Raw genomic sequence first — 24,740 nt, forward strand, 5'->3', positions numbered from 1 at the left:
CCCTCAACCATTCCTCATAGGGCTTGTGTTCCAAGCCCCTCACCAGCCTTGTTGCCTCCTCTGGACACGGTTAAGTGTCTCAACATCCTTCCCAAACTGAGGGGTCCAGAACTGGACACAGCACTCAAGGTGTGACCTCACCAGTGCCAAGTGCAGCAGAAGAATGAGCTCCCTGCTCCTGCTAGCCACGTGTCTTGGTTCTTGAAGTCAGGTGTCTGCTAGGGAGGGCAGGAGCCTCCCTTGGGATGAAAGAATGTAGACCCCCTCCCTCCGAATTATTATAATTTTGAAATCAAGGGGCTTTTAGGCAGAGATCTGGGGATAGGAATAACAGTTCTTTACTAGTATAACCAAGCAAACAAACAACAATAACTACAGCATTAGCAAGAAAACAGAACCAGGGGCCCCAGGACAGCCTTCTCGGCTGAGACGGGATGGAGGAGAGGCTTTGCTTCACAAACCCCCTCGAACGGGCAGTGCCGGTGCTCCTGCAGGGCTCTGAGGAACAGTCGGCTGGGCTGGTGGATGAGGTGGATCAGCAGCTCCGTGGTGGTGCCTGGCACTGCCACATGTCCCAGCAGGACAGGGGGTGCGAGGCCACCAACAAAGAGGGAAGAAGGAGAAGAAGCAGCAGCTCCGTCTGGGTGATGGCGAAATTCCCTTCTCTCTCCCTCAGCAGCTCCGCACCCCAGAAAAAAGAATGTCTCTCCCCAAAGCCAAAGAAAGCCAGCCAAAAAAACTGTCCCCACCCTCCTTTCCTGCCCCCTTCCCCCCCCCCCCCCCCCCCCCCCCAGGGCCCGGTCACTCTTCATCCTTTGTCAAGCACCCACTAAGTACCCACAGTTGTCCCCACAACTAATGGGTAAAAATTCCACGGGCAAGCCAGAACAAAAAAAGGACACCTAACCCCCAACACCACGCTATTCCTGATCCAAGCCAGGATACTGTTGGCCTTCTTGGCCCCCAGAGCACAGTGCTGGCTCATGTTCAGCCAGCTGTCACCAGCACCCCCAGGTCCCTTCTGCCTGGGCACTGTCCAGCCTCTCTGCCCCCAGCCTGCAGTGATGCAAAGGGTTGTTGTGCCCAAAGTTGAAGACTCCACACTTGGACTTGTTGAACCTCATATTGCTGGACTTGGCCTATCTATCCAGCCTGTCCAGGTCCATCTGCAGAGCCCTCCTATCCTCCAGCAGATTGACACGTTTCTAGCTTGATGTCATCTGCAAATTTACTGATGGTGGACTCAATCCCTTCATCCAGATCATCAATGAAGATGTTAAACAGGACTGGCCCCAGCGCTGATACCTAGAGGACACCACTGGTGACTGGCACCGTCCACCACCACTCTCTGAGCCCAGCCATCCAGCCAATTTCTAACCCAGTGAGGAGTGCACCTCTCCAAGCCATGGGCTGCCAGCTTTTCCAGGAGGATGTGTGGAGACAGTGTCATAGGCTTTGCTCAAGTCCAGGTAGACAACATCCACCACCCTCCCTTCATTCACAAGGTGGGTCCTTGGTTGTAAAAGGAGATTAGGTTGGTCAGGCATGACCATGTCCCTCCTAAACCCATGCTGGCTGGTTCTGATCCCCCAGCCATCCTGTAGGTGCCATGTGATGGTACTCAAGATGATCTGTTCCATAATCTTGCCAGGCAGAAAGGTCAGGCTGTAGTTTCCTGGATCCTCTTTCTGGCCCTTCTTGTGGATGAATGTCACATTGGTCAGCTTCCAGTCATCTGGGGCCTCCCAGCTGAGCCAGGACTGATGACAAATGATCAGTGGAGAGAGGCTTTGCAAGCTCATCTGCCAGCTCCCTCATCACCCTAGTGTGGATCCCATCTGGTCCTGCAGACTTGTGAATATCTAAGTGCCTCATCTGGTCTCTCACTGCTTCCTCCTGGATAACAGGGGGGTTATTCTGCTCCCCAACACCATCTACCAGGAGGCCAGTTGTCCTGAGAACAACCTGTCCTGTTGAAAAATGAGGCAAAGAAGGTGTTAAGAACCTCTGTCTTTCCTCATCTTCAGTTACTAAATTCCCTCCCATATCTAATAGAGAATTGAGGTTGTCCTTGCCCTTCCTTTTGCCACTAATGTATTTATAAAAATATTTCTTATTATCCTTCACAGAAGTGGCCAGACTGAGTTCTAACTGGGCTTCTGCCTCTCTATTTTTTTCCTACATGCTCTAGAAACTCTCTTAAATATTTCCAGAGATACTGGAAATGTTTCAGGGAGTTAAACATCACCTTCCAGAGGTGATACACCCACATTTTTTTTCTCCTTAGTTCCTTCAAATGCTCCTTGCCCATTCAGGCCAGTCATTTTCTTTGTTGGCTCATCTTTTGGCACATAGGGACAGTCTGTTCCTGTGCCTTCAAGATTTCTGTTTTGAAGCAAGCTCACCCTTCCTGGACTCCTTTGTTTTTAAGGGCTGCTTCACAAGGTACTCACCAAGTAATTCTTTTGAACAGGCCAAATTCTGCCCTTTGGTGATCCAGTGTGGATGTTTTCTCAATGCTCCCTCTTGTTTCACCAAATACTGAAAACTCTATAATTTCATGATCACTGTGCCCCAGAGAGCCTCCAACCACCACATCTCCCGCCAGTCCATCTCTGTTTGCAAACAGCAGTTTGTGCATAGTCACTCTCATGGTAGGCTCGCTCACCAGCTGTGATAAATTGTCCTCCACACACTCTATGAACCTCCTAGACTGCCTCTTTTCTGCTGTGGTGAGCTCCCAGCAGATATCTGGCAGGTTAAAGTCACCTACAAGAACAAGGGTTGGTGATCTTGAAACAAGCACCAGCTCTTTATAGAAGAAGTCATCCACCTCTTCATCCTGGTTAGGCGGTCTATAGCAGACTCCCACCAGGATGTCAGCCTTCCCCCTGATTCCTACCCATAGCCATTCAACCTCTTCATTATTAATCACAATGTCCATGGCATCAAGAACCTCCCTAATGCATAGAGCCACCCCTCCATCTTTTCTCCTTCGCCTGTCTCTTCTGAAGAGCTTGTAAACCATCCATTGCACCATTCCAGTTGTGTGAGTCATCCACATTTCCATGATGGCAACTACATCATAGCTTTCCTGCTGTACCATGGCTTCCGGCTCCTCTTGTTTGTTACCCGTGCATTAGTGTACACACACTTCAGCTGGGCTGCTGATTTCACCCCTGACTCTGGCTTACCTTCCTTGGGCTTGTTTCTGGAGAGCCTGGTTGCATCCCCTTTGCCCTTCCAACCTAGTTGAAAGCCCTCTCAGTCAGCCCCGACATGGGCTAGAATCCTTTTGCCCTTCTTAGTTAAATGGTGCCCATCTGGCTCTAGTAGGCCAGGTGTCATAAATGTTGCCCCATGATCAAAAAACCCAAAGTTCTGCCCATAGCACCAACCCTTAAGCCACTTGTTGATAATGTAGGTTCTCCTGTTCCTTTCATCATTTATCCCTGCTCCTGAAGGGACTGAGCAGAACATCACCTGTGCTCCTGCCCCATCAACCAATCAACCCAGAGCCTTGAAGACCCTTTTAATTGCCCTCGTACTCTTCCTTTCAGTCTCATCACTGCCAGCCTGGAGTATCAGCAGGAGGTGATAATCAGAAGGCTGGATCAGCTTAGGGAGTCTCCTGCTGATACCCCATACCCAGGCCCCAGGGAGGGAATAAACTTCCCTGTGGGAACATACAGAGTCCTCTGTTCCCCTCAGAAGGGAGGCACCTACTACCCTTCTTTTCTTTTTAATGCTAGAGGTCATGATCGATCTGACAGACAAAATGTAATTGGGAGGCTCTCTGGGCAGATTATTTTCTTTGATGGCACCTGGCTGACCCTCTGGATCCAGGGCCTCACACCTATTCTGAAGTGTCACCTGGGTAGGTGATGGGGGTCCAGAGGAATTTCTATTATCTCCCCAAGTAGGGACCCATTTCCCCTCCCCTTCACCTATTAGGTCTCCTCCTGCCTGATGGTAGGAGGCACTGGGAGTCCTCTGACTCCTAGGGGGCTTCTTTCAGGGATGGAAGGATAAAACTCCATCAGTCTATTTCCTCTTCACTTTCCCTAACACTCCTAATTCTTCTTACTTTTTCCTTAAGCTTGGTACCAGACAGAGGAGATCATTCACCTCTTTGCACTATATGAGGGTGTCTTTTGCACTGTCCCCTGTACTACTGACAGCCTCAAACAATCCTTACAAGAAGGGGTCTGGACAGACAAATCCTCCTTTGGAGATTCTGTTTGGGTCGGTACATTTTTACTAGCCATAGCTTTTAATTGTTTGGAGACCATTGCTGGGGAAAAAACAAAAACAAACAAACAACAACAAAAAACAAACACCCCCCCAAAAAAAACCCCAACCAAACAAAACAAACAAAAGCCCAAAAAACCCCACAAAAACCCCAAGCAAACAAAATCCCAGCACAAAATATAAACCTCACAATGAGGAGGATGACTGCAACCCAGCCTGCTTACCTTGGCTGCATGAACCACCATGCCAGGCCCCTGCTTGCCCACTCCTGGCTACTGCCCTCCCTAGAGCCTTCTTTAAAGCATCTCCAATAGCTGGAGGAAGCCCCTTCCTGAGCCTCAGTGGCTAATGAGAGGGAAAGGGAACCACCTGGTCAAATCCAGTTTGAACTCCAATGGCATGGATTGGGATGAAACGAGGTGCAGAGAAAAGGATAGAACCTTGCAAAAATTGTACTCATTGAAATTTTGAAATCAGGGAACAAAGTGAATTGAGGAGACGAGAGTAGTAATTGATGAAATGAAATTGTATTAATACACCTCTCTGGTTGCCTGGGATATATTATACTTACATTGAATCAGGTGACAGATCTGGCACTGAAACAGTCCTAAGGCCACAGAAAATGGGGCCTTGAAGTCAAGTAATTTGGCTAAATTTGGAATAGCATGTTTTAAGAAAACACAGGGAATTGAAGAAAGCCAAATACAGGAAAAATCCTATACAATTCTTTGAGGACACGTGGGATATTAGAGAAGGATCTGGCAGCAAATAGTTTTGTGCAAATTTACAATGTGAGGAAATGGTTGTGGTACTTACGCTCAAAAACATAACTTATTTTCTTTTTGGTCCTGCTTAACCCTTTTATAGTTGAATAGAGGAAACTGGATACTTTCAGTTCTGAATATTTTCAGGATTACTCTTAGCTGTAAAGAATAAGAAAAGACAATAAGCCTGTAGTAAGTCTCTTTTCTACTGAGTCTACCACCACAGCACCTCTTTTTATGTGGTGACAGTAAGAGCCAGCATCATGATTTAACCGTGCTTGCACCCAGTTCACAGGCCACAAACAATTGTCTGATGTAGATACTTCACTTATAATCCAGTTATTGCAGGTGGGAAGCACCTTGGTTTTTGTAGATCCTGTCAGCCTGGGCCTCCAGCTGTTTGCCCATATACCTAAAAGGCTGAGATATTTTATATTTACATTACTAAAACAAGGTCTGTAGTGCTGTGACAGTTTAGGTGCCAGCTAAGCCAGTTTTAGTTTGTGAAAACTTCAGAAGCAGCTGAAGCAGCAGGTAAGCAGGACTGTTATCCTTTCATGGCTATAATTTTTGAGAACCTTTTTGTTCAATACATAATGTACATTTTTAGCATGGAAGCAATGTGTTCACTGCTGTTTGTTGTACAATCACCTGCTGCTAACAAATGGTCATGAATTTACACAAGTGTTTCTCTGCAAAATTCTTACTAAGTTAGGGTTGAAAATCCAGCCTGGAACATTTTTGGGGTTGGTGCAGTGGCTGATTTGTCACTGAACGATGCTTGCACACCATTATTACAGCTGAAGACTTTTGGATTAAATCTTTTTGATCCAGTTATTAAAAACCTCCAGGCTTCATGTGCATAAATCACAAGACTCTAAAATAAAGATGCCAAAATATTCAGCTACTGTGGTTGTTCTCTCTCTCAGAGAGGAAAGAAACAGCCAAATTGTTTGTTGATGCAGCTGTATTTTCTGTAGCAGTGTGCTGACACCTTTCAGTGCCTTCTAGCACAGAGGAAATAATACAATTCCAAATGATGCAGATGAGGATGTCCTGCATGTTATATTTTGACAACAAAAGGCACACCTACACAGCCCTCTCATGCTATTCTGTCACTTGAAAGAAATGATGGAAACAAAAACAAAAGTTGTCTCCCTGCCAAGGTGCCTCTGTTAAGCGCAGACATGTTTCTTGCTCCTCCCTTGTCTTATGCAAGTCACATACACACAGTGAGCTAGACATCTAGCAGGCACCAAAAGGGATTGAGATAGAGGGGGTAAAGATTTCCTCTCCAATATGCATGGGAAAACCACCAAAAATTAGGAGCGATTACTTACAGAATTTTACTGTTTCCTAGATCTATGCAGCTTCTTGAAATTAAGCACTGAGAGACCTAATTTTAAGCATGTTAGTAATTTCAAGAAAATATCATATATGAAGGTTCATTTATAAAAGATCAGTAAATGCTGTAACAGGTTTTATACTTATTTGTCTCACATTTTGATAAAGACTGCAGCAGGTTAATAGGCTGTTTATTGCCAGGGTTTATCACCAGCTGTAATGTCTTCTACTGATGTGCTCATAACATTTCCAGTGTATCCCACCCCATCTTAAACATGTTCATAAAATACATAACGTGCAATCTTTATAAGCCCCTTAAAATGCAGTCGGGATATAGCCTTTATTGAAATAAGACCCAAACAGGTGCTCTCTCTTGTATTTAATAGAGTGGATTTAATACAGGAAAAAAAGAGTGCTTCCAGCCAAAACCAGCCCCTTGTGTGTGCTGGTTGTGCAAATGACATTTGCCAGTTGTAATATACTCAGCCTGTGAAATTCTAATAGCCACAGAAGGTTATCTATGGCAAGTGACTAATACCTTCTAAATTAAGGCCTGTAATTGCACTCCAGTGATTAATGCATTAAATTACCCATTTCTTACATGTAAGACACTTACCAAATGTGTATCTTATTGTACCTCTGAGCTCACCTAGAATGTACAATAGGCAGGTGAAATACATGAGCATTTCCCCCAGGCTCCTTCTAAACCAGGCTTCCACCCACACAAGATCAACACTGTAATAAGGTCATTATTTCTGGAGATGCACATTCTCAGATCTTGCATAGCTAATGCCATTAAGTTCCTTTACCTTAAGAGTCACAGTTAAAATTATCATAATAAATGCCAAGAATGATTTGATTTTTTCTCGTATGGATTTCATAAGTAACATAGGAAAATCTATGATCTCTTTAATAAACCTCTAACTTTAAGGAAAAAAAGAAAAGGGACAGGGTGAAAAAACAGTATTTTGGGAATAATTAAAGTGTTATAGCAAGATTTTTATCAAAGAAGAACTCAACAATTTGTCCACATAATGGAGAGAATAAGAAAAGATAAAATTCTCCATGTACAAACCTAATTATTCTCTCTTTATGTATCTAGAAGGCTCCAAAATGAACTTCTGCAAATTAATTTTTTCCTGGGTTAGGTAGCATTGATTTTGATCTCAGTCTCCTTCTGTGAACTTTTTTCTTAGTGAGACTAAAGACTTTGGAGAGGCAGGTTTTTGCATTTATCTGCCTTTAGAGTCTTGGCTACCACTGACTTCTGTTACAAATATGACTGTGTTAATTTGAGCAAAGAAGAGAAAAGCAAGTTCAGTAAAGGCTAACTGAGCAAAGCTTGATCAACTGAATAAAGTGCTCTATCCATCTCAGCATAAGAATAATTAAATACATTACATTTTAGCTTGAAAAGGATGATATTTTCATTTTAGCACACACTGAAACTGAGGTTTTGAAACCGAAGTTTCTCTGTTGAAACTAACATGGTCAGATCTTGGCAAAAAGAAACCCTCAGAGCTGTGCTTACCCTGCTTTAGGTTCTTAAACCCAAGGTAAAAATATGCAAAAGGATAGTGATGGAGGAACTGGTTCAGCTTGCTCTGTTTCCCAGATCTGAGTAGGTTGTAGGAGAAAAATGTACTCCCACAGTTCATTATGGATAAAATACAGCCCTGGATTGTCTGACCTCCACAGCTGTACAGGATAAATCCCTGTTTTGGGCCCTGCTGTCAGGCCAGCCAGACACAGCAGCAGCAGCTGCCCCCCGAGGCCACTTGGAATAGAAGGAGACCTTTGTTCGGGCAACATCCACCAGCCAGCTGTTCCCTGTATCCTGCAAAAAAAGGCTGACTGGAGCTGAAATCTGGTTTTATTCTAACCTAAATGCCTTTCAAACTTTGGGGCTGTAGCAAAATGACCTGTGACAGCTTTCATGTTATTCAGTTGTCTGGCATGGGGATGTGAGAGTACACATGAAGCATTTGTGCAAGCTCAGGTTCTGCTGCGGAAACCCCCTGGGAATACACAGTGTACATGGGATTGGGAAAGACAGGAGACAGCCTCAAGACATAAGTTTCTCCAGTATTAACAAAAAGGGGAGTTGAAGGTAAACAAAATCCACTGGTAACACCAGAAGAAATTTCCCATGAAAATGAAAACTGGACATGCTGACAAAATGCCAGGGTTGTGCAGGCAGCTTGGATTTAAAAGCCAGCACCTCCATGACAGCCTTGTATCCTTGTGGCTCCTGTGGCACTTGAGACATGTTTCAGTTAACAACAGCACACTCAGCCAGGATGGCTGGCTCAGTCCCTCCTGGCCACTTCTCCAAATGTAAAAATGATACATGAATTGCAACAAGTCATGTTGTGCCACTCAAAAACACAAGGGATGAGGACAGTGTAAAATCGCCACATCATTTCTTGCACTCCCAGTACGTTATTCATTTAAGGATATCCAGGTTTAGTAGCAAAGCATGTGACATCCTACAGAAAAAGTCCTTAACTTTTTTTTTTTCAGATGGAAAGATTCCTGCAGGCATTAAAATAATAACCTGAAGTCTCAATACCAGATCACATTTTTACCAAGAAGCAGATGGAAGTACTCTTTTGTTCAAGAGGGAGGACTGCTGGGTGGCAGCCTCTCTGCTGCTGCTGCCTCTGGCTCCTATGTCTGTCACTGTAGGACACCAAATGATTCACACAGGCACGGCTCAATGTATGATAGGGAAAAAGAAGTTTATTTCCTTGACTCCAGTATTTATAGATTCTTGACAATGACCAGGGACTGGATAGTTAGGTTTCCACCTTCCCAATCACACTGGTCGTGAAAAATGTCCATCAAAAGACATTTTTTTAATGGAATGTATAAACATCTAGGTTTATAGTTACTTTCCTGGGAAAGTGGCTAGAAACTATGAAAACAAGATCAGAAGGTTTAATTCTCAGGGTGACGTATGTCCAGGCAGGAGGGGTCCCAGAGTGGTGCAGACAAGCAGGACCCACCCCCCAGAGAGCTGTGCCAGAGGCTGTGCTTCCCAGTGGGCACCATAGCCCTCTCTGGAGAGATGGCCTTCCACTCCAGCTCCTGCCCCACAGCAGGGAATCACACTGATGGGGTGAGTACAGAATAGAAAAATGCAGCAGTTGTTCTGCAGTTCCTTCCACCTCACCCAGTTTGCCAAACTCCACTAAGTGGTTCCTTGCACTCCTGGTCTTATGCGGACAGCACCTGCCAGCCAGAAGTAACTGGAGAAAGTGCCTGGAGCAGGATGCCACATCACTTCTGGCTTCATCCACACCTGAAAGTCCAACCTTTCAGGTATGAAATGTGTTTCACTTTTGTATGGCCTCTTCCTGTATTTTTTCTGCCTGTTTTGATGTGACAGCAGTTTCTGCTCATTTTGTGCTATCAGCACAAGCCCTAAAACACTGCTCTTATCTACACCTGCTCCTGCCATAGAGCATCACTTCCTAAAGAAAAGAGATGCTGTAGATGCCAAGAAACTTCTGTGACTCACATTTGAAGCAACCATCACCTCACAAATAATATTTGCCTGAGAAGAGCATGCTTGCCATTTTCAGTAACCCCACGTGTTGCTGATACTGTTTTCTTTGTACATTTGAGAGAATTTGGTGCCTGGTCACCTTTGCTCCTGGCTTTTGTGGCCAGTGCACCGGTACTGATGGAGCTGTGTGGGCCAAGGCCCAGTACAGATGGGCTAATCAGTATAAACTTCTGTCTCCTTTACCCTAAAGTACATGGTGCAAATCCAGAAATAGACTTCAGCAGTGAACAGCTGTTGTTTCTAAGAGAGCAGAATCAATTCTCTATGACCATGCCAAGGGGTAAAGCAGTTGCTCAAGTGGAACATTTGCCAGTTGTCACAAATTTGTGCTTTTCAGGGTTTCTTGCATTTCCTACCTTCTACAAGTAATATAGAAGCAGTGGTGTTTGGCATCTGCAAATTCGAGTCCATCTACATTTGGAATTTAAAATGTATCACAACCTGCTTGGCAGCAATTTCCCTGTAAGCTTTCAGCGTATACTTATGGCTCTCCAAAGTCATTCTTCATTTCTGTTTTTGTGGCTCTACTAATCAAAGCCTCAGTTCACTTTCCTTTTAAGGTCCAAACTCTCTTCACTCTGTAAAAAAGAGTAATACTCGTCAAATGTCAAAGGTCTTTGAACTGTTGTGTTGGTGTAATCCTGATGATTACATAGGACTCTTTCTGACCAGCAGCCTGGGATTTGTGCCTTTCTCACTCAGTAAACAAATCTTTTCCACAGAGCTTAAATATGTAATTGCAGGGCAGAGGCTGTTGTTTCCTAGGAAAAGCATTTATGAACACATCTTGCACTAAGTGTTGAGATTTCAGTGTAATCATGGGCTAACATTTTTCTGGTTTACTGGCTGGATTTCTTTCCAGGGTCCAAATTAGGAACACGAGATTTGGCTTCTCTATTACGAACTTCCTGTTCTTCAAGTGCATGACTAATGTGAAGAGAAAAATGAATGCATGGGGACAACACAACAATGAGACTACTCCTAAGCTTGATTTATTTATTTCTAAAAAACCATTTATTTAATTTTCAATGGTACTCACTTTGGAGCTGATGGGAGTTGAAAATATTCACTGCCTCACAGAGCCAGGCCTGTTGGACATCCTGATACAAAGATCTGACAGCGCTGAATACTGCTGAGGCAAAAACCTAAGAGGATTTGCAACCATTTCTAATTGGCCCAGCCTTGACCAGTGGCATGTCCATCTTTGGAGTCACTAGGAACTGGGTCTGCTATGGAAAATAAATATGGAAGAAGCTTCAAGCAGCTTCTCACAGAAGCCACTCCTGTAGTCCCACCAACTACCAAAACCAGGCAATGCTAAACCAATACAATTTCACTGCACTTAATTTCATTCCATTCCATTCTATTTCATTGTTTTCAATTTCTTTGAGAATTTTATATTTTATCAATTAAATTTAATTTCATTTAATTCTATCTCCTTTCCTTTCTATCCATTGCATTTCATTTGTTGATTTCTCATTTAATTCCCTTCAGTAAAATGAAAATTCTTCATTTCATGCAAGGAATTGAAATCTCAAGATTCCAGTGAGTATCATTTTAGTAAGGTTTGGTTCATTTCACTACACTTCATTCCATTTAATTTAATTTTTTTCTGTGGGAGTTGGCCATCTGGAGTTAAGTATTGATTTAAGGCCATGGAAAACATCTAGTAGGTTATGACGAAGAAAACAGGATTGTGGGTATAGTTATGCTAATATGTTAGTTCTATAAAAAGTTATGTTTTCAATTCTTGTTAATGACTGGGTAAGTATGTTTGCCATATATGGTAGTGTTTGTGGTTCTTGTTCATGATTGGTTGCTCATGTTATATATATATATATATATATATATATATATAGTGATGTTTGACCCCATTACCCTGTCTTCTGAGGTTGATGCCATACAGTGTACAGTTTCTACCCTTTGTTATTTTACGCATTATTGAAGTTCTTTATTTTTGGGCAACCCAGTCACACCCATCCTTATTTGCCACACAACTCCCAGCTGGTCTGGTCTGGAGGTTGTGAACATGAAATCACAACAGTTTTCATGTAATTTCACCATTTTCTCTTTTTCTGCATTTTATTACATTTAAGTATTTTTCCTTTCCTGTCTTCATTTCACTTCCTTCATTTATTTCTCATTTAATTTCCTTTCATGAAATGAAATCTCAAGATTTCAGTAAGTATTATTTCAGCAAGGTCCATTCCATTCCATTCCATTCCATTCCATTCCATTCCATTCCATTCCATTCCATTCCATTCCATTCCATTCCATTCCATTCCATTCCATTCCATTCTTTTTCCTTCATTTCACAATTATTTTTTTTCAAATTAATTTAATTATATTTCTGTTCCTGTCTTTTCATTTCACTTCATTCCTTGGCTTCTCATTTAATTTCCTTTCATTAATGCAAAATTCTTCATTTCATGCAAGGAAATGAAATCACAATATTTGAACGAATATAATTTTGTTTTAGTTCATTTCACTACACTTCATTCCATTTAATTTCATTATTTCCCCTTCAATATTTTCTTTTTTATATGTATTTAATTCTACTTCATTCTATTCCCTTTCCTGTCTTTTCATTTCACTTCATGCCTTGATTTCTCATTTAATTTCCTTTCATGAAATGAAATCTCAAGATTTAAAGGAGTATAATTCAGTAACTTTCAGTTCATTTCACTGCACTGCAGTTCATTCCAGTCCATTTCAACAATTTAACTGCTCCTAAGAATTTTTTTAATTTTATTTTATTTTATTCTTTATTTATCTTTATTTATGTTTCCTTTCCTGTCTTTTCATTTCATGACATTCCTTGAATTCTCATTTGATTTCCTCTCTTTATATATATTCTAGAGGAGGCAGATATTTGATTTACTTCTGCTGTCTCTTAGTGACATAAAATACAGTTTGGGGTCACAGCCTCAATGAAGAAACTGAAGGTCAGGGGGCAGTTAATCACATTCTTGCCCATAATTTGAAATATGAAAATATGTAGGCATATTTAGGACACTCAGGCATCCAAAGGTGAAGGCAGTGCTATATAAGTACTGTCTTAGTTTCCCTTGCTTGTCTTTGCCTAGAGCACCGAAGGCTGCTGACCTGTTGCACAGCCCTGTGTTGTGAAGACTCAAATGAATCCACAGTACCACAGTGCACCCCGTCAGCCTCGAGTCACTGCAAATGCTGTAAGTAGCATCAGAAATCTGGGTAGATTTTTCCAGAGTCCAGTTTAGCTCTAAAGTGTAACACTAAACCCTGCCTTCCCATGGAAGGCAGCACATGGCCTTTCTTCTGCTTCTGAGAATCAGATGGGGACTCCTGACTGCATGGTCAGACAGAGCTCGTTGCTGAAAGGGGTCCCAGTTCTCATTCATTTCACTGGAAACTGAGAGCAGCATGTATATCCAGAACCTTCTGTCTGCAACAGCTCCTAGATTCAAAAATTCAGGGAAAAGGAGCCTCCCAGACCAGAGAAAACTGAATGAAGAAGCATCATTATCTTTAATGATGCTTCTTCTTGGCAATTTTTCCTCCCACTTTTTCCATAAACCAAAGAGAATACTATCATCTAAGCCTTGCTGTAGGTATGCCTATCCCCAGATAAGATGCATTTGTGATAGATCAGCCCAGCACCCTAAGCCTAATTGAGAAGCTGGACACTTTACAGTTGTCATGATGTCTTTTTTAATGCCAGGCTTCAGCAATTCTGTAGCTCTGTCTACACTGCACGCTGCTGCAGTGTGAATGGATATGTAAGAAAACTTGCTAAGTTATTGTGGCACTTCTCCTCCCAAGTGGTTGCCCAAAATCCAATGGAGGTGTACAAGCAGACAGCTCCCTTTGCCAGTTGGACTAATCCTCATTTTTGCTGCGGCACTTCAGTAAAAGTCAATTATACTGAACTCCAGTAATGGCTCTATCAGTGACAGAGCAGACATTTATAGTCTCCATCAATGAACAGGCTAAGTGAAGCTAAATCGTTCTGCTAAACTTTTTAGTAAGTAATTAACCCTGAATTATTAACAACAGGCAGCTATGGTAATGGTTATGAAAGAACTAACAACTGGTTGCAGAGTTATTAGCATGAGAGCACTGAACAAGGCGGGCGAGCAGCATGCGCTGCTATGGAATTAATAGAAGGGACAACGGTGGCAAATGCGATCCCCCGCAGGGCAGCACAGTTCCAGGGGCTCACTGAGCTGCTCAAAGACACTTGCTTTGGCAAGAGCAGCATGTACTCAGCAGTAGATGGATGGAAGTCAGAAGTGGATGGTAATAAGGAACGTTAAAAATAAATCCAGCCTCATTAGGTTAAAAAGAAAAAAAGAAAAAAGAAAATATGTGAATCTGACAGCTCAGCAACTGGCAACTCTTTAGTTCAAGCAGATATCCAGGGGACAAGAAATTCATACTGGAGCACCAGGAAGCAGGCAGATGAAGTGACCTGCTGTGCACCCTGTGTGCCCTAACTGGACCGCATCAGTGCCAATTTTCTGAAGACGTGAGCTCACCAGTTTCAGAAAGGAGGGGGTCTTTAAAAAGGTACTACCTGAACAACACCCTAAAACATTAGCAGATCCTTAAAACCCTTGTCTACTGTGTTTTTCACAGGGGCATTCACACGCACCTCTGAATACTGGCCTGATGAAAGCTGGTGAGCTGGCAGTCCTGGGACCGAGGAATATACACAGCACTCACGGAGCAATGTGGGCTCCCCTCAGTGCCTTTTTCTAACCATTTTCATGGACCATTTGCCAGCAGAATGAGGAGCTCCATGTCTCTTCTTGTCCCTTCTGCTGAGAACTTAAATGAGCAAGACAAATAAGAGCAACCTCTTATACAGGAGGGAAAGTGTCCTGCTGGGTACTGCACTGCAATTAAGCAACTTGTTTTGCTTCCCAGCATGACTGGGGTGGCAAAATGAAACTGGAACAGCAGTATTAGTTACCAAAAAACCCTGAGCAAATAGAAGGATAAGCAGAGGAGAAATGAAGGCAAACACATAAAATGGAAAAAGTGAATCCAAACCAAAACCAAGGCCCTTATTGTAAGCAGAACCAGTCTGATGGCAGAATTGAAGAGGTGAAGGAAAAGGGCTGCTGGAGCTCCAGGACTTGGAAACAGCTCCCTCTGTTCTTACTGGAGAAGATGGGGAATTTATCCATGTCCCCTGGACTTTATAAAAATTTAAATGTCTTTTCTTCTTTCTCCAAGTTTTTGCTTAATATATTTTAGCAGGTGAATGCAATTTTCCTGGGTTATAAAATGTCCTCACATAGCAGCTGCCCCTGCCCTGAAGGGTGGCCCCTTTGCCTTGCTGAGGAAAAGTAATCCCAGTCAGCCTCATCCATCCAATTTCTTTATGGGGTCTTTGTGAATTATTAAAAGTCTGCTCTGACACCGGTACAGAACATACTTCAATCTCAGCCCTTTCTGTTGTTGTTAAATAACCTATCTTCCTGTCCTGGAAAATGTAGGGCTGGAAGAACGGGCTGTGTGCCACTGGAATAGTAGTGTATATATATATATATACTATTATATATATATATAAATTTAAATAATCTATAATCTATAATCTAAAATTATTACATTATATAATATACAATATACAATATATAATATATAATTAATATATAATAGTAGTGAGAAGAGAAATCTGAATGCATGAAGTAAGTTATATACGTTATATGGAGGAAGAAGGAGCTGTCTGTCTATTCTGGTTGTACACCTTGGCCTGGGAGAGTGACAGGCAGAGCAGGGCCCCTCTCCCCTCCGCCACAGAGCTTCCCCTCCAGTGTAGTACAATTCCTTCGGGAGCTGTGCCGAAGGGACTGGATGTGTCCTTGACTATGGGAGATTCCCCTGGGTTTGGAACAGATGTTTACTTGCTTTGTAATTCTTTCTGCCCCCAAGTCATGCCTGGGCATCCACAAGAGATCAAGAAGAGGAGCTTGAGATGTGCCTCTCCCCCTCTGACAGCTGACATGCCAAGCTGTGCTACCATCCACAGCACAGAGCAGGGAGGAACAAACAGCTTTTGGGCATGAGAAGCAAGTTTTGCATAAACATGACAATGGGCTCTGTGCTCCAGTTGCCTGAGCTGCTGTTTCTCATTGAACTCAATAGGTGTCTTCAGATAATTGCCAAGAGAGGATTTACTTCACCTAATGCGCAGGGAGTATTAGAAGGGCTGCATTCATTTCACTGCCTAAGACAGACATGAAGACCAGAAAATCCCAAGTTTGGATTTGTCACAGAACAAAATTCCGAAATCAATGTCACTTCAATGCAACAGGGTTTAATTCACAGGATTTTATTGGAGTTCAGCCCACGCTACATGAAAGCTGCTGTTGGTGGAATAGAGAGTATTTCTGGCTCTGGTTTGGATGAGCGCTGACCAGTGTGCCAGTACTATCAGTTTGGAATTAGTCTATGGGCAAAACTGGGCATCAGCCAAGTTTGGTTCTCACAAGCTGGGAATCATGCAGAGACAGAATGAGAAGGGGCCCCAAAGTTCACACTGTCCATCTCCCCCAGTGTTTTCCTGGCCTCTATTTATTTAAAACAGTTTTTAAAAATCTCTCAGAGGTTTTTACAGCTTCTTCAGACAATCTCTCCCTCCCAGTAACCATACCTGTGACTAGAATGTTTTTCCCAATATCTAACCTAATTCTCTCAAGCTTCAATTAAGTCTATTATTGTTGTCCTACTTATATGGATAAAATCCTTCTTCTTTGCAAAATATGCTTCTCACAGAAAACTGAATTTCTGTATTCTCTTTGGTCTTCTGTTGTTCATACTGAATGCTAAAAATCTGTGACCTGTGATGACAGGACAGGTTCTTCCAATTCTCTCTGCTTGATTCTCTCTGCTTGGCTGCCACCCAGTTACACCATGTTTCCCTTGAAGAGGAAAAAAATTGCTCAACATTTGACACACAGCTGTAACTGAGGCCTTATGAGCGCAGAGTGCAGCTGAAGGATTGCTTCATGCATTTTATAAGTTACAGCTCTGTGTAAACACTCCTGTGTTGACATTTAACATTTTCACAACAGCTAGGTTCTGTTGACTCATGCTCAGGTTGTGATTCACTCCCTGCAGAGCTCCTGTGAGACCTTGGATCCCCACCCTTCACCCAGCACTCTGCAGGTCAAGTCCCCGTTCGTAAGTCGGTGTTGAAGGCTGACACATTGCTCACTTCTGCTCCTCTTTTCTCATTTTTAGAAATATTGGCAGGGTGAAGCTAGTTCTTGTTTTTCTTTCCTGGAGTTCTCACTCCAGGAAAAAGTACACACCCTTTTTCTCTCTGCTGAAGGCACATGGGTTGTCCATCTTCACTAACATGCTGCTTTTCCCCTCACCAACAAGGGTTTTCCTGGATCTGTTTTAATTCACATCCAGTTAGCTCAAGGGAAAACAGCTTATGATCTGCATAAGATGTGCTCATCCTCCCATCTGGTCTCATTTAGACAGTGAATATCCTGCCATGATCATAGCAGCCCTCTTGTCTCTTGAGGCCCCAAAAACATCCTGAGGGCTTAGGCCAGGGAGCTGTGGAGTTCTCCAGGTGTCCAGGCTGCTGGGCAGGCTGGGGGCACCTGGAGACAGCGCCCAACTCAGGGTGTCACCCTGTGGCTTGGGACACAGGTGTGGATCCAGGGGCAGGCAGTTCTTTCATGAGAATTCAAGCCCTATGTGGAAAAAAATTAGCATGAGAAAAAAGTCCTCTCTTTCCCCCAAAATATTCAAGCATGCAAAACCCCTCAAACTCAACCGTACAAATAATCCCCCCCAAAACAGCTTTTCAGGAAGTCTTATCCAACATAAGCAAAAAAATGGTAAAATTTTCTTCCCTTTTAGCACAGTGCAATCAAGAGGCTATCAGGCAAAATTAATACATTCATGTTTTCTGGTGTATTTGCAGTTCTGCACTTCTTAAAATAAAAATGGTCTAATAAGTCATTAATTTACATTTCTTAAGTTACCCTGTCTGGCTCCCTTAATGAAACTACTGCAATACAATACACACAGCAGTGTAGATCTGTAAAACCTCAGAGCTCCAAATATTAATCAAGAAGCTTTCATAACAGAAGTTAATAAATGGAAGCAAAAAAATTTAATAAGGAATGAAATTTCACGAGCTGCTAAAAGACCAGCAAAGATGGACTTCATAATATTTTATAAGGCTTTTAAAGTAAATTCAATACTTTTCAATGGCATTATGAAACTGAAATCACGTAACTGACTGGAGGCTTGGGGCATGCTTCACTTCAGGGTTGGTTTTACAGCATTCCTGTCTTGATAATTCTGAGCATCAGTTGGTTGTGCAAACACCTCTGGAAAGCTTGAGATCTAAAAAGGAAGGGGTAGCCAAGAAAATACAAACACCTTGATAGATACATATCTGGGATAAACCTGAACATACAGCTGCAACTGAGACAATTCAGGAGAAGAAAAATGCAAATATTGTGTAAGCAAGAATGAGGATAATATGGAATATGTCTCATATTGAATATTTTTCAGTACCAATCACTGTGTTTTCATCAATCTTACCATACGATAATTGACATAATTACTTCAGCTCGCCACAGTTTTTGGTCTGCTTTTGCTTCTTGCTGTCATGTACAGTTGCTGACAGGATGCTAATAAACACTTTTCTTGAATGGTTGGGGCACATCTATTATTCCACTAGCCTGACTCATGATTGGGGCCACTAAATGCTACCACAATACAAATAAATCATTTAACAATCATAAAAAAATAATAGGGCAGCTTGTAGTGATCCTCTATTTACAGCAATAGAGATATTATTAATTTACTTTGTACATAAAATCAGCACTTAGACTTATTTTCCCCTTTGGTTTGGATTAGCCCACATGACAGCAATCTCTGTCATTAACGCACAGTGAGTTATTCCTCCAAACACTGCCAGTTTAGGATGTTTCATCTGCACAATACCAAAAATAAAACAAAAAAATCTGCTTAGATTTCAGTAAGTACATGAAACAGCCAGGAATTTTCCTGACAAAGAGCAAATAGCCTGCAACACCACAGAGTGAACCCCTCATACAGGCTTTAGCACAATGCTCTGGCGCAGCCTGCAGAGCAGAGAAAACCCTTAACAAAACCCACATTGCATCTGCAGAAGCTGTGCCCCTGCTGCACCCATTCCGTGTGCTCTGCTGAACCAGAACCACACTCTCAGTTTCCAGCTGGATAATGGATGTAAAGCTGAAAATGCCACAGGACAGGTGATCTGCTACCTCCTACCTTCAGGTAGGAGCTGGGGAAAGAAGTGAGGAAGGGAAAAAAAGGTCAACTACACAATAGTCAGATAAGTCAAAAGAACTGAAACTCAGCTTTATTATTTTTTTAAAAAAGTATTCTACAATGATGGCTCAGAATACTACCATAATGTACAGGACAAGGCAGTGCTCTGGGCTATGACTGTAGATTACTTGCATATATATATATATATATATATTTAAGAGCTTAAGAACGGTTGAAGCACGGCAGTTCAACATTTCTTAAGCATGTATTTCATAATTTTAACATCTTCTAGATCTCTCGTATTATAGTAGTATTTATCAAATGCAATGTAGTCACAGAAGTCTTGCATAAATACAAATATTGATACTTTGAATATTGTCTATTATATAAATTCTGCTTCACCTTTAAAAAAAATCTCCAGATTGTTAAGTTACCTGGGAGTCTTTCCTTTTCTTTCTCTTTAAGAGTTTTTAAATATATATATATATATATTTATATATTTGCTATTGTACATCAAAGTATATATGAATCCAATCATTTCTGTTATATTTTCTGCAGACATGGTCTGAAGCAAAGTCACCAACAACTAAATCAAAAATTTCCTGGTTATCATAGGAAAGTCAAAGAGGATCTTTCCTCTTTTTTGTGTGTGTGTTTCAGTACGGATATTTTTTAAACTTGAAAGGATTCTTCATAAACTAGAGGTCCATAGATCATTTAAAGCAGTCTTTATAAGCAAATTTACATATTTTGACATGCTTTTGTGAGGCAGTTAGTATCAAAATCCAGTAGCATTTCTTACAGAGCCATATGACTTTCTGCGATGCAGATACACATTTCATTTCTAAAAAGCCACAGTTGTTTTTCTACATCTGCTCTCATCAAATCCCCAGGATTCATTCATAAAACTGCTGCTGTTCCAAATTCTGATGCTGTTATACCCGCTGTGGATTAAGACATACACCCAACCTGGTGATATCATCACGTGGAAGATTGATAAGTAGGAAAATACCCTCCCCAAATCCACAGAGAGTCTTTTCTATCTCTGAATCCTCATGATTCATGTCACCCAACAGTGCAATGTGATGAAGACACAACTCAGTGCAGGCTAAGGGTCTTCTTCCATCAAAGGAATCTCTAGGAGAAACAAAGAAATAGCATTGACTGCTGATTGCAATTTCCCTTTTCGCTTTTGCAGAGTATTATTGTTACCAATTCTATAAAACCAGAAATGGACATAACTGCAAATTGCAAATATCTGAACAAGACATGGGATATTGCCAATTCTAGACCCACTCAGACTCTAGCACCTCTATGAAAATTAGATAACTAAAACTACACAGATTTTCTCCAACAAGTTAGGACCACGAAAACCTAAAGGCAAAATCCTTGCTACTACATTAATCACTGAAGCAGCATTCAGAGGTGGCAGGGACTTTAACTGGCAGCCCTATAATTTCCTCCTCTCCTGGGTGTACTGTTCCCCTTGTGGTATCAGTAAAACTATCCAAACCTCTCTGAAAGCAGAACACTTCCTCCACCCAGACCTTCATCCACACTGAATTTAGGACACTGGGCTTCAGCTCAGAGACAATGAAGAGTGGGATGTGAAACTCTCTCTCTAAATGTCTCCAAGGAAAGCCATCTAGTTTCCTTAACAGGCTGAGCAGCACCAATCAGAACTCCATGAAATCATGTCAGTATATGTTCATGTTTGATTTAAAGGCAGGTAATAATACATGGCAAGCTCCCTCCTGGCACAGGGAGCTGTGGGCACGTTCTCCTTACACTGTGACTTTCATGTCCACAGCTTAAGGCTCACATGCCTCAAAGGGAAGGAACCTTTTGCTGGATGCACAGACATGATGAGTTTGTTAATAAAAGCTGCTAATTTTGGCCCAGTATGAAAATACGATTTGTTTTCTCTTTCAAGGAGAAAATCCTGTCATTTGCTGTGAAGGCCAGGGTATGTGAGGGAGCTGTGAAGGCAGCAGTTGAGTAGCAGATGAACAGACCAGCACAGGCAAGATGAGGGTTGGCTTTGCTGCTGTACATCCCTGTTGATGAGACTGGGGTCTGGACAGGAGCCTCCTCGCCTGGCATTCAAATCACATGCACCACAGCTAGCAAGGACATACCACAGACATGAAATTCTATAACCATGGCGTTCTATGATTTAAAAGAAGTTTCAGATTTAGGTGTAGACAAAACCACGGAGAAAGTACGAATGAGTCAGCCAGGTGAATTCCTGCTCTACCAGCACAAACAAATGATGTCCCCTGTTCATGGACTCACCTATTGCACCTATGCAAGACTCACCATCTGTGATATCGATCCGGGGACTCATGGACGCAGCGTCCCCATCAGTGCTGTGGGGTACGTCAGTTCGATCTGAGCCAGGAAGCACTGCTGCTTGGCATGTCAGGGATGGGTACAAACTTTGGAGCAGTTCAGAGGAACTTGACCTACTGTCAGAAGTCTCAAATTCACTGGGCTGCGTGTCTGGAATCCTGGGACCAGGGTAAGCAGGAGGATTCTGATCTTCTGTCTGCAAAATATGCCCCTGGTCTGCGGCAGCTGAGTATCCGGGTGCCAGGGCATTCAAGCCGCTGCTGACAGCTTCATCGTAGGAAGGCAGCATGACAGGAACACCATCCACCACCACGAAGTCGGGGTCGCCCATGGAGCCCTCCTGGTTGCCTCTGCATCAAACACAGAAAGGTTATTGCAGAGAGCAAGAGCATGTCAGCAGCAATTAGGAGCAACAGCTGAACTTCAGTAAACACAGCACTCTCTACTCATGCCAAATGAAGCTACAGGATCGTTAACATTCACAGAAATGTTTGCCAAACTATGCTTGGGTTGACAGGTGGAATCTGTTACAATGAAAAAATGCAAAATGAAAAATGTTACAATGAAAAAATGAAACCAGTAATGGGAAGAACAGCTCCAAGAAGAAAAGGTAAACAGGTAAGAGGAAGAGATAAGGAGCACCATTTGCTGTGCTGTGCACAGTAGGTATCAAGGATGTAAGATCACAGATGTAGTTCACCAGGCAGAAGTGTCTGAAACCCTGGCAAAATGTATGCTAGAGCACAAAAGTGTTTACAGCCCAAGTAAACAGGCACTGAGATCACTACAGCTGGATGACAAGGGTTTGGTGGCAGGATTTGTGGGCTCCTTCAGGCCTTGCTTTCAAAGGATGGAGGCTTCCTTAACCAGTATTAAACTGGTTTCTTTTTTAAGCAAAACATTTCTATTAGGCCATTAAACCCTAAAGTATCTGTTCAGCAGCCTATTAAACACAGTATAGTCCAGGCAGGAGGGAATTGGTCCCAGGTACTTTGAAGACATGAAAACATCTGAAAAGGAGAGGACTGAAAGTCATTTAAGTGAGCTAGACAAGTCCAGGCTATAGGCCTTCCTCATGAGGAACATTATGTCAATCAATGACAAATGCTGCCAGCTCCATGATATTTTATGGAAATAAAGGAAGATGCAGGAGATGTTTATGGATTGTGATGAAAATAACACTAATGAAGGTAAAGCAAACCTTTAATATAAATTTCTCCATAGAGAAAAAATAAATTCTTTCTTAAACCTTACATTACTAAGTCTACAGTAGTTAAAAAATTAATTCCCCCAGCACCTGAAAATGAGTATTTAAAAATATTGTCAGCTATTCTTACAAACAGAAACAGCAGCTCTCAGTAGAAGAGCGGTAATTACTCCCAGAGTGAATCTGGCAAACTTTGCCTTTTATCTTAGCTGCATGAAGGACTACTGCAGGTTTTTGGGGATGCCCTTCTACACCAGAGGTTCAGGGACTTCTGCTCAGAGCAAAACAAAGCATCTGCAAGGCTCATGAGCTACTCCATCTCTCCAGCAAGGAACGCTGAGTGTGAAAACTGAATCAAGGCCCTCAACCTTCAAAATAAGGAAGAAACCAGTACAAACCGTGGAAGGAAATGCGTCTTAAATTTGGTCTGGAACATTCTGGCTAAAATAACCAGTAGCAGTACTAATAAAACACTGGTAGCAGTAAATGCCACTATTTTCCATGTAGTCAGGAGGGTCTCCTGTGTATTTGGCCAGGTTTGTTCTGTAACAGAAAGACAATACAAGAGTTGTGCTTGTATCTTCCCGTTGTTGTTTTATATTCAACACGACTCAGAAGTGCCAGTTAGGACCAGACAATTTTAATATGCAACTTGTAAAAACACACATATGTATTATACCAATATGGTATACACATATGCCATGTACCAAAAGCAGTCATAACATTAGTCTGTCACAGAGGCTGGATCTTGCTTTTCCCCCTTGACTTGTCTTTTATACATGCAATCATGACCTTACCTTGCATACACATAAAAATATCCAGATGTTAAAAAATATATTTATAGAGGTAATGATCAAAATGGTTTAGAATCATTCAGGATCTCAGGAATGCATTATATTTAGCCTTTTTCAAAACCTGAGACTCTTGAAAATCAGTTTGAAAATAGTAGCATCTTAAAATCAATGCTCATGACTTAACCATGAAATAGATGAAGGTCACCAGGCATTACCAACCTACAAATTTGCTCCAAATCGAGGGACCATGAGAAGATAGGACTATTAGGAGAGGACCATCCTTTACCTGTTTTGACACAGTACACCTGGTAGGAGGGGAACCACTCTCCGTACTGGCAGGTGATGTACTTGTAGTCGTTGGTGAGGGTGTAACCAGGGTCACAGTAGAACTCCACCACCGTCCCGTGGTTGTAGCGCTCACAAGGCCGCGGGTGGCAGATGTAGTCTCCATGACTCACCATTGGAGGTAGTGGACAGACTTGGGCAAAAAAACAAACAAAGAGAAAAGGAGAAAGACATTAATGCCAGCGACCCACCGCTGGGCAGCTTCAGAGGGTCAAAATGCAGCAGGCACACTTCAGGCTCCCTCTCAGCTCTCTGCATCTCTGGGTACGTCTCAGTGGCACCAAGCCAGGTGCCCAGCCACACCAGTGGAGGGATGCACATGCCAGGGGTCACTGAGGTGGAATCTGGGAAGCTTCCAATCCTCTGTGGGCAGAGAAGGGTGAGAGGAAGACAAAAGGGGATACATGCCCATCAGGTGGCTGCATGGGGATGGAGCAGGGCAGCCAAAATAAGAAGAATCATGCTTTTCATGAAGCATTTACAATTCAGCTGTAACATGCTATTTTTTCTTTCATTAACATAATTAAATTGTTATATGCATTAATTAAATTCCTTTTAAAAATAAGTTTGCCATCAGCAGTGCTGCAAGAGATGCAAAGCACCTAGTGTTGCTTAAGCATGTGTGGACTGTATCACCATAATTTTATTAAGTTGAGCTTAAAGTCTACTGGTGGTATTTGTGTTTTGTTATTTCTGAGCAGCCTGACTGATCTCTGTGGGACCACTGGTGGAGTGAGGTCTTAAATATAGCAGAGGCTGAGCTCGTATTAATTAAGTAGAGTGGTTTACTTAGGGTTAGGTAAATAAGAAAGAATTGCAATATAAACATGTGGGGC

The 24,740-nt window shown here is 42.3% G+C and overlaps 1 protein-coding gene across 2 annotated transcripts in view; it reads right to left on the reverse strand.

Moving 5' to 3' along the window:
• Positions 1-1,868: 1,868 nt before the first annotated feature.
• The window catches only part of SUSD4 (sushi domain containing 4), an 88,254-nt gene continuing 65,382 nt past the window's right edge, over positions 1,869-24,740 (reverse strand). Inside the window, exons 5-9 of one of the 2 annotated variants that reach the window (XR_009277203.1) lie at positions 23,846-24,037; positions 23,164-23,308; positions 21,526-21,908; positions 5,068-5,174; positions 1,869-1,970 (exon numbers count right to left, since the gene is read on the reverse strand). Coding sequence is in view for 1 of the 2 variants with exons in the window: in XM_058835272.1 (XP_058691255.1) it covers positions 20,315-20,343; positions 21,526-21,908; positions 23,164-23,308; positions 23,846-24,037 (749 nt within the window). In the remaining variant the exon portion in view is untranslated. Of the gene's footprint in view, positions 1,971-5,067; positions 5,175-19,275; positions 20,344-21,525; positions 21,909-23,163; positions 23,309-23,845; positions 24,038-24,740 lie in introns of those variants that run through there. The other variant, XM_058835272.1, reaches the window with a different exon arrangement.

Source organism: Poecile atricapillus, chromosome 3 (assembly GCF_030490865.1).
Source record: "Poecile atricapillus isolate bPoeAtr1 chromosome 3, bPoeAtr1.hap1, whole genome shotgun sequence".
NCBI lineage: Eukaryota > Metazoa > Chordata > Aves > Passeriformes > Paridae > Poecile > Poecile atricapillus.